Here is a 15,649-nt window from a genome sequence, read left to right as displayed (position 1 = left end):
TTGTGTGGAGTCTCTCTTGTGGTGTGCCTAGTATGTTGTCGCTGTTGTGCGCTGACGCAAATGCTTTACACATCGCCTCCGAGTTTAGCCTAGACTGCTCGTGCCAAGCTACCTAGAGGGTGAGCAGGGGTTATCTTGGCGTGTGACTTCCTTGCCCTGACTAGAATGGTGGTTTCTGCCTGGCTTTGGCATCAGCCTTAGCCTACCAGAAATAGCCGGTTCTAACATTGGACTCTTGCACTGTTTAACTGCTTTAAAACTTCTGGCTTCGTTTAGTTTTATTAACCTCCCCAGTAAAAATCCCGGGATGGTGCTTATTGTGCAAATGAAGTACAATCATTGGCATGCACACACGTATTTGCAGCATGTGCTCAATCTACTGATCTACCTTACTAATGCTTTTTGCTTTCCGGTGTAATGTGGGGCTTTATCATTTATTTTTAGGTACACTAAAATGCTGTACATTGCGATGCGGTGTGCAAAGATAGAACGATAAACCTCACGTGAGAAATATTGCTGTTCCCCCGATGTGGTGTGAAAATACTGAACAACAAACGTCACGTTAAAAATGGATTTTTTAAAAATGCTTCTGCGCTAACCTCCGAAGCAGTGTGAAAATGCTTAGTCGACAATCCTTTTTTTATAACAATTAGATTTCATTGGTTTTCTCCCAAGGCGGTGTGCAAATATTGAACAACAAACCTCACTTGGAAATGCGCTTTACAAATGCATTTTTCGTTTTTATTTCTCTTCTCATGATGCGGTGTAAAAATTCTGAACAATTAACTACAATTAACTTCACGTGACAAAAATGCTACCCCCCTCCCCTAATGCGGCCTGAAAATGCTTTGTTACTAATAAAGTTTTTAAGCCAATTAGATTGCTAGTTACTTTATCGAACAATAAACCTTGTTAAAAGATGCTGTTTTAAAATGCTTTTGCATTACTTTTGTTTATTAATACTCCCTGATGTACTGTGGGGCTTTATGCTTTAGCTTTCCGTAGGTTCAAATGCTCTATTAATTATTAGAATGCATTTTCTCCTGTTATGCCTCAAGGCACAGGAGTAGGTTGGCCTACGGCTTTGCGCAACAACACATTAGAGTTATGCTGGCATATAACATCCAGTGTATTATTTAAAATAAGCTCAATTAAAGGCAAAACCAATGCCTGGAATTTTTCCAACATAGCATAGCTTTAATTGAGGAAATATATGCAGTAGATTTTACTCTAACATTAAAGTATTGTCCTGTAAGGAACTATTTTCAGTGGTCTGGGAATAGGCCAGATTTTCCAATTATTTTGATCCCCTCTGTTACCTAATGTAGCGTTAAAACGATGTGTTTTTCATGGCTTTTAAATATCTACTTTTAGACACTTGTTTTTTCCTTTGGGTGGCTAAAAGTTAAGTCCGTCATCCTACTCTGATTCGATCCTGTGACCATCCCCAACTTGATCCTCCTATTCTTCAGGTACATACACTCAGATGCAGTGCTGCAGAAAGGTGATAGCTCTAACTTGTAGATCCGACAGCTTGTGTGTGTTCAAACCAGCGAAATTGGATAATATTGTGTGGGTGCAGTTTGCCTCCACAGGGACACTTTCAGTGATATCCGCTGTGTGTTCCTTTCATTTAGCGCAGCAATCGCACAGGAGAGCAGGGAGGCCTGGTGTCTTAAGCTCCAGATGGGCTTAACACAACTGCCTCACTCACAGACACGATCAGCTCTCTTGTTTGAGTCTCGTCCATGCTGGAACTCACTACGGTTTAACACCCTGATGCCAAGGTCACTGAAGAGGACAAAGACACGTTTTGTCTCTTCATAAATGCTCAAGGCAAACTTTGATTTGGAGCAGTGTATTTTTGCTGCCCGTGGCGCAGCAGAGGAGATATTTTTTTAAAAATGTGCTTTACTGTAAAAATTACAAAGTAAAGCTTTAAAAGTCGTTGGCCTGCCTGTTTTGGGTATTTGCTTTAGTAGCATTCGTCATGTCGCACTTTAGCTTCACAGGTTTAAAGCTAAAATGCAGTGTAGCGCGATTGCTACAAAAGGAAATAAATAGGGAAAAAAAGTGGGCAAACAGCCATTTCTTTTCTGTTTATTTAATTTTGTAGCAATCGTGGCTCCGTAAGCAGGTATGTGTTATGGTCACTGTCTCTTTAATAGAACACTGCCTGTCCTACATCATTGATGGAGTGTTTACATTCCTAAGACTGAGTCAGTTACTGAAGCTTGCTGTTGATGGTTGTATTAATAAACCAGCTCTTCCTACTAAACCTGACTTAAGAGCTTTTATCACTGGCGACGAGGGTCAAGGCTTGATTGGGGACAAGCATCCACAACCATCAAATCCCCTACCAATTGGAATTTCGTTTTGGACTTGGATTTGCTCGAATTTCGTTTTTTGGACATTGGATTACACCTTAGACACTGGATATTTAATTTGGACTTGGTTTCAATCAACTGGATTGATATTTTACAGATATTTTTCTTGGATTGTTTTTTTTTCTATTATTTTTCTGCACTTTCTAGAATTCCTAAGACTGAACATGTAAATCTGACTGACTGATCTCTTTCAGTCATTTCATTTTAATCTTGGATAACATTGGATATGCTGTATCTACATTGGAGAGAAACGAGCCTGTTTTGGACATCGCGCTGAAGCCTTGAACACACAAAGTTGTGGGAAACAGATTTCGTCTTAACCTGCTCGGCGCTTACCGTTAGACATTGTTTCCCTTTGAAACCCTGAGACGAGGCATCGCGTGTGACCCAAGCAGCGTGCCATTGTGGGTGAGGCAGCGCGTGTGAACAGTAGCGCGTGTGACCCAAGCAGCGTGTGCCATTGTGGGTGAGGCAGCGCGTGTGAACAGCAGCGCGTGTGTAGCAGTACCTGTGTGCTCGCTCTCCTGCTCGCTCTCCTGATCTGCGTGTTGTAGAACTCGACCTCGCGTGCAACATCATCACGTTAGCACGCGTCATCACAGCAGCCATTTTGTTGACATTTGGTTACCATAGTAACGCCGATGCGCACGGCAGCGCATTTCGCTTCAACTTCACTACGCTGATACACATGGCAGTGTATCATTAGGAAACCGACACTAATGCACAACAACGCATTTTGACTAAATTAACAACGCTGATACACACAGCTGTGTATTTTTGGACTACCATTTCAGCAACGTCGATGTGCACGACCGCACATTAAAAATTCTTCTTTATTAAGATGTATATTGAGGTGTGATTTACATATTTACATTATATTTATTGTTTTTAATTTTCTCATCTACTTTAGTTACTTATCTACAACATGACTTCTGCCTCCAGTATGTCACAACCCCCACCTTTTCTATCTGAAGAAGGAGAGCCTATTCTCCCTTGGAAAAGGTGGCAGAATCTTTTTGATTCATACTTAGTGGCAGTTGGTGGTGAAAAGTTCTCAGCTGCCAGAAAACAAGCAATTTTATTGCATAATTTAGGAGTTGAGGGTAGGCACACCTATGATAGCATGGACACAATACCAGTAGGTGGTGCTGATGGGGAACCCTCTGACATTTTTGAGATGTCTATGTCCATGTTAGAGAATTGCTTTGGTCCCAGAATTAATGTTACCTTAGAACGTCACAGATTTTTCACTCGCGCACAAGGTCCTATAGAACGTGTTGGTACATTTGTAGCTGTTCTGAAAACTCTTGCACGCACGTGTGATTTTGGAGATTTAGCTGAATCGTTGGTGAGAGATCAGCTTGTGAGGTGTACGAATAGCGCTAGAGTTCAAGAAAAGTTATTATCTAAGAACCCTTCATTGAAATAGGCTATGGATATTGTAGAAGGCATGGAAAATACTTCTACGTGGGTTAAGGAGATTAGAAAAAATAAAGAGGAAGCAACTCACACTTCTATTGAAGTTAAAAAAAAGAATCAAGATGTTGTACACAGATTAGAAGAAGATGAGTTTTTAGAGGACTCTTCTGATTCTATAGCTAAAGTTTCAGCTAATGTAAGGAATAAACTGCCCCAAAAGAATATCTCATCTCAAAAAACTTCTCAAGAGAATCGTCCTTTATTTAATAAAGAGACTTCTTTTTTCAAAGAACGTGATTTTAGACAACAACGTTCACTTTCTAATCAAAGACTGCGTTGTTTTAGATGTGGTAGTTTTTCTCACACTTCTAATTATCCAAACTGTTTTGCAAGGGATAGCATTTGTAACAATTGTGGGGGTAAAGGTCACTATGCACGTGTTTGCAAATCCAACAAAAAGAAAGAATCTAATGAAAACTCATCTGACGTTGTACGCACTATAGTTATTTCAAATGTAAAAGATATTAAGGAGGATGTAGATTCTGAAAAGATTGTTATGCCTTTTTGTGATATAGGAATTGACAAGTATATGTTTAAACTTATGGCAGATTCAGGATCTCCTTTTACCTTGATAGGTAACAAAATTTGGGATGAAGTTGTTGGCCCAGAAAATGTTCAACTATTACCTCCAGATATTGCTCCATTGAGTTATAATCGTTCAAAAATAGACATTTTAGGGTATACAGTAGCTAAGATTTCTTTCAGAGGTAAAGAAATCACCAGCAAAGGTTACATAGCTGTGAGAGGAGACAATCTCCTTGGCTGGAAACATCAACATGATTTTGGAATAATCCTTAATCCTTGTGCTAAAAATCCCCAAGATCAAGTAGTTTTCATAGAAGATTTAATTTCCTCTTTTCTTTCCCAAAGAGTTAGCAATGTTTCTGATTCCAATGATATTTTTTCTGAATTTCCTAAAGTGTTCTCAGATACCTTGGGTTGTTTAAAAGGATTTGAACACAAGATTGTTCTTAAAAAATCTGCAAAACCGTGTGTACATAAGGTTCGCAAAGTTCCTTATATGATGCTTGAACCCTTGAGATTGGAAATTGAGAAACTTTTTGAAATTAGGAGTAATTGAAGAAATTGAATCTTCAGAATGGTTGAGTCCTATAGTTTTGGCACCCAAGGATGGAGGAAAGGCGGTAAGAATATGTGTGGATTTGCGTGGGTTGAACGAAAGCTTTTATCAGTATGTCAGTGGCAAGATGCACAGCCGAGGTTGGGTGGAGGTGCCCGAGAAACAGACTCAATATTCGCAGCTGACTCGGTCTGCTGTGACTGTTGATACAAACTGAAGCCTTCCAGGACTGCCTCGTCCGATGCTCTTTATTAATTGAGCTCTAAGTGCTGCTTAACTTAGTGCTCAGTTTTATTGTTTATGATCTAATATTTCTGGGACATTCACTGAGCGCAAGAAGCGGAAGCTCGGGCTCTGCAAGGTCTTTAAAAAGCCGTGCCGACCATATATGATGTTTAAGCAAGGCTTCATGGCACTGTTTGTAAACTGGCTTGAAGCTGTGAGAGATGCGGGAAGCAAATATTGTCATCCACACACACTGACTCTTTCTGAGAGAAGCAAGTCAAGGTTCCGTGTGTCACAGTGCACTTCTGTCTCACAATGCACTTCTCTCTCCTTCACCTCTTTCATCTTCAACTTGAAAGGAAAGCCTGATTTGGAAAAAAAATCAGCTGATCGTAACTTTACGGTCCCCTGCAGGAAAGTTAACTGCTGCAGTCCTTCCTGCGAAGTTCATCTTTCATCAATAGAAACACAACTCGAAACTATTTCCACCTACTGCACCAGATAACAATCTCTTTGTCTTGAACAGTTGCTCCTAGTGCATTCATTTATATCGCCGGTTTTAAAGTATTTTGTATTTAGTTTTACATTAGGATAAAACCTAAGCGAAAACAAAAACTTGCTCTGGCGATTAGCGACTCGGGTGTTCGACGTGCTTTTTGGCTGGTTTGTCTGGGTGGAGCACTTTAGCATGTACAAAACAGAAGGTTTTAACGATTTCATTGTTTTATATTGTTCTTGGATTGCTGAAGGGGACAGTCTCCTGGGAAGAAATCTGCAGACTTGATTCTCATGTGTAACTCGCATGGTGAAAACACAACGTTTCATGCAAGGTGGAAGGGCAGCCAAAAACGTGGGGCTAAATAAAATAAAAAAAAGTAAATAAATAGAAAAAATACAGGCAGATGCCGCATTTATTTCCCATTTGTATACTTTTGTAGCAATATCCGCATGCCGCGTTTTAGCTTGTCCTCCTTTATGGTTCCCCTATCTTACAGCTCTACTGTGTGTCTGCTCCATTTCCTCCATTAAAGTGACGTGTCAGGCTGCATTTTAGGATTTTTTTTCTCCTTTTTAGGTCAACACATAAATAAATGGCTTTGTGATTTACAATGCCAATAGCTCAAACTCTAATAAATGCGAAACCTATTGCATTGCAAATGCTTGTTATATGTTGGCTGTGTACACTGTGAAGTTTGAGTGTTTGAGATTTTATTTTTACCTAGGGGAGTTTTTTTGATTCTTTTGTATGGGAAGGCTACAAGACAGAGAGAAAGAGAGAGAGGGAGAGGAAAGGTATAAAGAAACCAATGAGAGAGAGAGGGAGGAAGAAAGGGCGGGTCGAAAGAGAGCATGCGCGAGGAGACAAAGGCAGCGGGTTGGTTTGAGCATTCTTTGACAGGGCTGGTGTTGGTTCCCCAGTTCCCCATGCTGACCTTGACACAGCCCTGTGACAAAAGTAGCCAGTTCCTCAATCCATATGTAAATAGAGAAGCGCTGTCTATGTGTGAGGCTTCTCTTCAAACTATCAGGAACCTACAAAAATAGCAGAGACAGGCAAAGTCTTAATTACAACCAGAATGGGTGACTAGTGCAACGAAAAAGTCCTTCCTTATTGCTCTCTCTCGCACAACACAAGGACCAGTGCCTCCACAGATAGCGCTGGTGGCCAGTTCAACCTGGATCTGGGCAGATCAAACAAGCATTGAAAATGCAATAGGTCTCGTCTTTGATTAATTTAAAGCCGTTTGTCTTGCTATACAATACTATTAGCAAAGCAAATGGCTTTAACTTCATCAAAGGCGAGACCTATTGCATTTTTAATGCTCGTTGACCACTGCCTTCGGGTTATTTAATTTAATTTATTTATTTTAAAGGTTTTATATAGCGCTGGCTAGACCCGGAGGTATCCGAGCGCTTTACATGAGCATCATATCAGTTACAGGTTACATCGTTACAAAGGTTACAGTTATTAGAACATGGCAACATAGTTACTTAAGGTCAAGATAAACAATAAGCACAAATACGTAAGGGGAAAAGCAGGTATACTGCTTTGTTGGTTAATGTTCAAGTACCAAAATCTGTGAAAGATCCAGTGCAGGAGAACAAATAGTTATTCACCTCCAACTAAAGTTCTCCAGCATTCTTACTTTTCATAGATTCACATCATTTGCAACCTGGCTGTCTCCACTTACTAGAGGCTTCACCTTTTGTGTTCTTTTAACAGGTTTCAAACATCTACTAGTTATATCCTCTATGCGGGGTGTAGAGCTCACTAGAATCCACCTGATTGGCCAGACTTTGAGTCATAAAAGTAAGTGGAGATGCTATACATGACTGGCTCTTTTCAGTATTACTGAAGTGCCTAATAGAACACTACTACATTGTATTGTCTACCGAAGGTTCCCAGCCTCACAATGGAGAATATTCCGATGTGTGAATCTATGAAAGATACCACCAACGCTAGAGAATTATAGTTACAAAAAAGTAAATTTTTCAAATTTTCTAATCCGATTGATGCTTCAGGATTATTGTAATTTATGAGGGAAAACCTGCAGGGAAAATGTTTCTAGTGTGAAGTGTCTACTTTCATTGTATAATAGAGACTAAAGTGTTATTTAAAAAAATATATATATATTTTCATTTTCTTTGCTAACCTCAGCTTTTTGTATTCATCCAGGTGAACGATCCCTACGGGCAAAGCCTACTTTAACTACCACCATTACTCGTAGTGGACGTCATGTTTTACCACCTTTACCATACTGGTGTGGGAAGCGAATGGTTGTTGACATTGACCTGAATCGCACCATTTCAGAGGGTTCCAGAGATTTCTTGACAGAAACCTTAGTAAGTTTTTTCCTCTGCAAATTTTAAAGAGTGTTTAGCTTTCAAACTATTATGTTCACATATGCATGTAAATGATTTGCAGTACTTCCATTACAAATGTGTATTAAGCCTATTTTTTTGTCATAGGAAGTGGTTAACAGAGAATGTATTCGGGTATTCTTATTTTATTTTGATTACTTTTACAATACTGAGATCAAGCTTATTTTTCTTGAATGAGAACCCTTACACAGTTAAGAATAAGTTTAATGAATTAAACATTTTAACATTGCTATTGTGACTCGCAGTACATGAGTATTTAAATCTATGTCTTTTCTCTCTATTCAAGATGAACGCCTACACCATGAAAATGAAACAAGTAGAAAAAGAAAAAAGAAAAAAGGCTGTAAACAAAGGTAAACTTGTTTGTCTACAAACTGAGCCCCACAATCGATGGAGTCATAAGCCATAAAAGAGACTGTCTCAAATAATTGTTAGCAGATCTACTGGCCTATTTACTGGACTGCAAAATAAAAACAAATACTTATGTAGCTGTTGCTGTGTTGTGGTTGTTGTGTTTCTATTCAGCCTGATTCTATGTCAGGATTGGAGGCGGTAATTGTGCTTTTAACTTTTCTTCACTAGAAACAGCAGCCCACTAACAACGGAAAAACTCCTCCTCCAAGGACCACATTGTGTAAGAACCCAAGGTAGAAGTTCAAGAGCAAAATTACAAATTGCACTTCATTAATGCACCAATAGTCTCTCATTACTAGGCATGCCATCATCTATGCATAAGAATATGGCTTCTATGAATGCCTGGTGGCATTTGCTTTTGTGTGCATTGTTGTTGGACATAAATGTTGGTGTATTGGGTCACTTGAATATCTTAGCCCTAGAATGACTGGCATCTCGTTGATGTGATGCCTGCCAACCACCCTCTTAAAGTCCAGCCAAAGCTAGAACACTCGTGTCTTTGCACACTGTATCATCTATCCCATATTATGATCTGACCTGTCTATAAGTCCCACTTGGGCCCTCTGACTCTGCCTATTCACAAGAAGTAGCTCCAGGAAGTCATGATTGCCGCACTCTCTAGTTATCCATTGCTACAGGCTCAGAGCAACAACTCTTGCCCTTCTGCCATGGGTTGAGTATAGCTATGGTTTACAGTCTGATTTTATGACAGGTGAGGTGGGGGGGGCTACAATTTTCATTTGCCAGAGTCAGTATTTCCTGCAACACCAGTCTTTAGAGAGAGACCCTCTTTTAAAGAAGATTTCAGGCTGAATGGGTTTTCTACATAAATATTATGCTAGGCCACATCATAGGTCAGTGTGGCAGGCCTGCTCTTGCTGATGTGTGGCATGTCATGGGGATCTGTTACATGTCCCCTAAGAGCAAATTCTCTCATGCCGAATGTGAAGACCTTTTTCTATTTGGTCAAATGTTGGCCAGACAATTACGACTTTTAATGGAAAGTGTTCTGTATGAACCTCATTTTGCAGTATTGAACCACTAGTAAAGGTGTGCTGGATCTAATGCACTTGATTTGGAAGTGCACATATTCATGTAGAAGGTGTGGCTTTTTATGCTCTAGGTCTACAGAGTACACCAGACACTGTGATGGTGTTCTGTCCCAGCTTTCAGAACCAATCCAGATTGTCTGGCGGTATCCCTATTGGAGTATGAGACTTCATTGGGGAATGTAAAAAGTAGTTCAAGTATGAGCTGGAGTATATATTTAGGGTTCTCGTTGATCTACTGCATCTTTTTTTAAAGTTTTGTTCAAGCAGTATTCACACATGGCACCACTGGTGTACAAGTAGGCTTTGAAATATCATAATGCCATATTCTGGTTCTGACCTAGATGTAAATTCCCCTATTTCTCGAGCTACCATGTAGAAAATGCTGTATTCTCTTAAGGGCACTAGATCAATTATAATCCCCCACTACAGTTCTAATCTGTGCTTTTAGAATTCGTTACAGCATGTAATGAGTAATTAGAAAAGTGTCATGTTACTAACCGATTTAGAGGTCATGACATTTTTAGAACTTCCTGGTCGAGGTGGTTTAGGTGGAGTCTTTTTCATAAGGATAAAAAAAAAAGAAGATATGAAAATATAAGAACACTCTGACCTAGGTAACAAAGTGGAGGTCAGGTGCCCATAAGTAAAGCGAGGGGCAGTTTTGTGACTAGCATAGTGAAGAAGCGTTCATACATCAAATCTCGCAACAGGATGTACCGTTTCAGAGATGGTTTATTTCAGCATGTTCTGCAGCTCATAGACTTCTTTTAGAATTACTTAAACAGATCCTGTGTGACATCATCGATGTCCGACAAGCACACCTAGCGTATAAAACAGTTTTAGAGACCCGTAAAGAGGATATTGGAAAGGCAGCATGATGGATCTCAAAGCAGCGTCATTAAAAAGAGACTGTAGAAAGCTGGCTCTTTATGTGATATATCAAAATGAGAAATATTGTGCAGAGAGTCCAGGGGTTTGCTTTTGAATTGACAGGGCTTGCTCTAGCAATCCCAAGGTGCTCTAATGGGGGGTAGTGCGGTCGAGCAGCCTTAGGCGTATTTGAGAGGAGTGTTCGACATCTGTAAATACATTAAATACTCGATAGATGAGGGACGCAACTCAATAAGGGGATCCACACCAATTTATAAAAAGAACACATTTTTATTCATATATATATTTAAGCCACCTGAATCAATACAATCAAGTAAGTACACTTTTCAATAGAAATATTTTTGCATTTAAAAAGTTGACAGTGCATTTTTCGGAAGCTGCAATGTTATCGTGTGGAAGGAAGAACAAGAACTACATTCAGGTACAGTACAACGACTTACAGGACCAATCTCCTAGACTTAAGATGAGGGCTGGGCAAGGTCTGAGGCAGCACCAGCAAGACATGCACTAGGACGGCCGGATGCAGGAGTGCAAAGCAGCGTCAGGTGTCCAATGTTAGTCAAAGGGAATCGGTCTTCACGTAAGGAGGCTCCAGGTTTGGAGTGGGAGACCAGTCAGACTAACAGCAGGGATGCTCAAGCCTTAAAATGCTTCGGGACGAAGGTGAACCTTTAATCCTCTTTTCCACGGGCCAGGGCGACGGGCAGAAGTATCCTTAGGCGTCGAGCTTTCCTTATGCGGTAGAGGGAGCCTGCAAACAGGGGCTGCAGGCGACGTTGGTGAGTTTACAAGGGGTGAAACCATAGTGGGCACCATCTTTGAAGGGCTGGTGGGCCATGCTGCCACCTTTGGCCCACTTCAGTTTGGACTTGGAGGGACCTGTGCAGTGGTGTCCTTAAATGTCAGGTTTCTGCAGTCTTGGAGTCCTCTCAGGTGTCTTTGGGTGCCCGTAGGATGCAGAGAAGCAGTTACGCTATTCATGGGAGTTCTTGGTTCCTGGGTGAAGGGCTTAAAGGTCTCCCAGGCTTTGGAGACATAGCAGCTGTAGGACCAGTCAACTTTGGGTAAAATTGTCGACGTCAGCAGGGAGGCCGGCAGGGTTGGCACCAAGTCAATTGCTGGGTCTTCTGTCTTGCTCTTTGCGACTCTTCACATCCGTATTCTTTCAGGTCAGCAGGATTTGCGCTCCTGGTGTCAGGGGCTCCCCTATATACTGAATTTAGGGGCATTAGGGGAGTGTAGGGTTGTAGCCAATGGACTACCTACTTCTGGGTTCACCATGCCCCCTTTATAACCACTTCCAGTGGTAAGTGTGCATAACCATGTTCCAGAGTTCCTAAGTTTGCCATCACAAAGATGGCTCACTCTGAAAAGCTGTGTTCAGGTTTGGCCACCTTAGGGGTGGTAATAGCCTGAGAGTGGGCATACCTACCTGACTAGCTAATTTTCCCTATGTCCAGGAGCCAGATTTGCATTTCTTTTAAGCTCTCCTGGCTCGAAATGCCAATCAGCAGGTCTTCCTGTGGGAGGGGGTGTTAACATCCTGTTCTCGAGCTGTTTTTTTTTTACCTCCTGGGAGCAAAGGCCCTCACCCTTTGGGTCAGAAACCTATCTCTGGTGCAGGCTGGGTTAACCAGTCAGACAAAACACCAGAGGCAGGTAGGTTTTCAGGGGGCACCTCTAAAGTGTCCTCTGGGTGCATGTATCAATAAATCCAACACTGACACCAGTGTGGGTTCATTAATACGAGATGTTTGTGTTGTAAATAAGGGAATGAGTCAGGACTCAACGGTGATAACTCCGTTTATTTGACGAAGTAAACAGCATAGAAAACCCGACCAGCAGTGCCAGGCTCCCCACTCCTTCTAACGGCTCCGTGACAGAACGCTCAGCTCACAGGCACGAGAACATGCCGACACGAGCCCAGCGCGAGTCACGAACCTATGTGCACGATGTAAACATTTTCAAAAGATCACGTGATGGCAATTAAGGGATTGATGTGGTAAATGTGTGTTTTGAGGATTTAGGTTCAAGTTAGGAGGGGAAACTCAGTCTGACGATAGCTTTGGCTAGGCTCATGGCACCTAAGAGAGAAGACTCGTTATAAGCTGCTGGCTTTTGTTTACATAACCAGGTACATTTAACATCTTTATACAGTGGCTTTAAGCTAAGACCAGTTAGGGGTGTGGGGAGAGTACCAGATACGGATTATGTCTTTGTTCTTAGTAATGAGGACTGGCGAAGGGTGAGCTTAAGTTGTAAGGGGTTGATGCGGATACCATGTGATTCATTTGTAAATCGGGAAACGGTCATTGTGGGAAAGGAGAGGCAGTTCACGCACTTAGGTGGATTAAGAACAAGAAAGGAGGTAGCGGTGATGACTTTGTATCTTTTAATGTAATGAAAGCTTTATTTTTTAACTTTTGTTTGATGTGGCCCTTTATCTATTTTTTTCAGTACCCCTGAAGAAGAACTAACGATAAGTTCGAAATGCATTGGGTTTTGACACTGGCTTTGTTCGTTCGTCTGAATGTGGGAAGCACATGTCTTTTTTTTTTTTGTCTTTTTTTTTACTTTTTCCTTTTTTTGTTTTTTTTTTATTTAAGAAAGATGGTACATAAAGGACAAGTTTCGAAAATGAATACATACATGATGAAAATTGATATACAATTGATATATTTACATACATTTTGAATTAGGCTTGTTAGCAGGAGCGAAAAGATTAAATATATAGCGGGAGCGAGATGAGTAAATATATAAATAGGGATAAAATTCAGTTTCAGTTAACTAGAGAGGAACAGGTTTTTTTTTTTTTTTTTTTTTTATCCAATTCTATCTATTCTCCAATTAGTTACAGGAGCCAACAAACGCATACCCTTGTTACGCTGCCCCTTGCCCTTATATTCATATAGACAGGATTCTATGTTGTGGATTCCTAGAAATCTTGAAAGCCACATCTGGAAGGATGGAGGATTCGTATCTTTCCAGGCCGCAGAAATTAAAATTCTGAGTACAGCAACAGATAAAAACATTAAATCTCTTTCAACCTCACCTAGACCCAACTTGGAGTCTGTACCTAGTAAAATTAAGGTAGGGGATAGGTCGATGGACTGACCTAGCAGCCCCTCCATAAACTTCATTATTTCTTTTTTAACATTATCCAACTGTTTGCAGGAAGAAAACATATGTATAATATCAGCCTGACTTTCGTTACATCTGGGGCAGTTATCATTTTCACTCAGACCCCAGGAAAATATCTTCGCAGGTGTATGATAAAGGTTAAAAACAGTCTTGTAGTGTTGCGCACGAAGATTTGATGCCCGAAATATTTTTTTATTTAATACGAGAGAAAGATCCAAATCGACATCAGAATCTCCTAATTTTGTCGCCCATTTAGATTCGACCTTCTCGATATCATCCGGGATTTGATCCAAAAAACAATTATATAAAATCTTAATCTTCCTACAGCCCCTATGTAATAACTCAATCATTGGGAAATCTGCTGTACGTGAGATCCGTGGCCTGACTGCCTTAATTGCCCTAGTAACTTGACCATATACCAGCCATTGACTATCTGGGATACCAAATCTTTCCTGGAGAGTTCCGAACTCCATGATTTCGCCTTCCTCCATCACATCTCCCAAGGCTACAACCCCCAACCTTTTCCACATCAGCAAATTACTATTATTTTTTAGTTGAGGAAAAAGAGATGAATTATACAGTTGCAAATAGGAATTAACTTTCGGGACACTAAACATTTTCATGATTCTTTCCAAACCTGCCATGCGCCAAACAATGTCTTCAATCCTGTTTTTTTATAAAAGCTTAGTTCCAATTCACACTGGAATAAATTTATGGCCTTTTCACCCAGTAACATCCTATATATCTGTGGTGGGCATTGTTGATCCACAAACCCAGGTGTTGTATCAGGTACAGATATAGATTGAAATAGAATAGTCATTTGAGTTAACAGGCAGGCCCAGTGATATAGCTTTAAATTCGGCAATCCCATCCCCCCCTTTCTCTGGGCAGTGACATTAAGTTTGTAGATCGCCTTACCCTGCCATATTGCCACACAAATCTGATAAACATAGATTCAAGTTGTTTCATGATCCTGTCCTCTATTACTAAAGGGATGGCCCGAAATAAGTAGAGAACTCTAGGAAACATTGACATTTTAACTGCATTCACCCTTCCTATTAGTGAGAGGTGTAGTACATCTATTCTTTTTAATTCCTTCTCAATGTCCCTAATAAGTGGTAGATAGTTCTCGCTTACAATTTTCTCAACAGTAGCATTAATTTTCACCCCTAAATAGATGGCAGAGTCAACGAATCTGTAGTCAGTTCTGACTATATTTTTGGAGCAGATAACCTGCGTTTTTGTTTCATTTAGAAGATAACCTGACTCTTCCCCAAATAGTTTAGCCATCTGAATCAGAATAGGAAGGGTTTGTTGTGGATTATTTGTTAAAACTGCAAGGTCATCAGCTTAGGCTAGTATTTTACTTGGATAACCATTACATGTCACTGGAATTATCTCTGGACAATCGAGGATACACTGTATGAGGGGGTCAATATACAGCGCAAACAGAATGGGGGAGCAGGGACAACCCTGTCGAGTTCCTCTCTTTATATGTATAACCCCGGATTTTTCGCCCATTGCTGTCACCGTTGCTGTCGGTTTTACATACATGGCTTTAAGGGCCCCTATAATATTCGGACCAAACCCCCTCGCTTCTAAAATAGTCCAGAGAAAGCTCCAATCCACGCGGTCAAAAGCCTTCTCTGCGTCGAGCAGGATCATAGCGACATCCCCCCCCACGGCAGCCTGGGCATCAAACAGGGATATTGCCCTACAAGTATGATCCGTTGTACCCCGACCTGGGACAAACCCATGCTGCCATGGAGAAACAAGTCCGCCGATGACCCTGCCCAACCTCTTTGCCAGAATTTTAGAATACAGCTTGGTATCAGAGTTTATTAATGAAATGGGTCGGTAGGACCCTGCCTTTTCCGCTGGTTTCCCCTTTTTATGGAAGATTGCTATATTTGTTTCTTTCCAAGAGGCGGGTGTTAATCCTGTACACATAACCCCATTAAACAAATCTACCAGAAGCGGAGTGATTTCAGTTTCTACTGTTTTATAGACTTCTAGAGGTATGTGGGAAGCACATGTCTGTGAAAAAGCTTCGGCATCATTAGACATTTGAAAATGCAAAAAATAAAAACATTCAA

General features: G+C 40.8%; 1 protein-coding gene across 4 annotated transcripts in view; it reads left to right on the top strand.

The window, feature by feature from the left end:
* MIS18BP1 (MIS18 binding protein 1) overlaps positions 1-15,649 on the top strand; it is a 538,190-nt gene that overhangs the window by 161,898 nt on the left and 360,643 nt on the right. For 2 of the 4 annotated variants that reach the window (XM_078659685.1, XM_078659684.1), the window contains exons 9-10: positions 7,850-8,016; positions 8,342-8,408. The exons of the other annotated variants lie outside the window; for them this stretch is intronic. In XM_078659685.1, the coding sequence (XP_078515811.1) occupies positions 7,850-8,016; positions 8,342-8,408 (234 nt within the window). The remainder of the gene's footprint in view (positions 1-7,849; positions 8,017-8,341; positions 8,409-15,649) is intronic. 4 annotated transcript variants of the gene reach the window in all.

Source organism: Lissotriton helveticus, chromosome 9 (genome assembly GCF_964261635.1).
Source record: "Lissotriton helveticus chromosome 9, aLisHel1.1, whole genome shotgun sequence".
In the NCBI taxonomy this organism is placed as follows: domain Eukaryota; kingdom Metazoa; phylum Chordata; class Amphibia; order Caudata; family Salamandridae; genus Lissotriton; species Lissotriton helveticus.
This window is presented reverse-complemented; position numbering and strand designations above follow the sequence as displayed.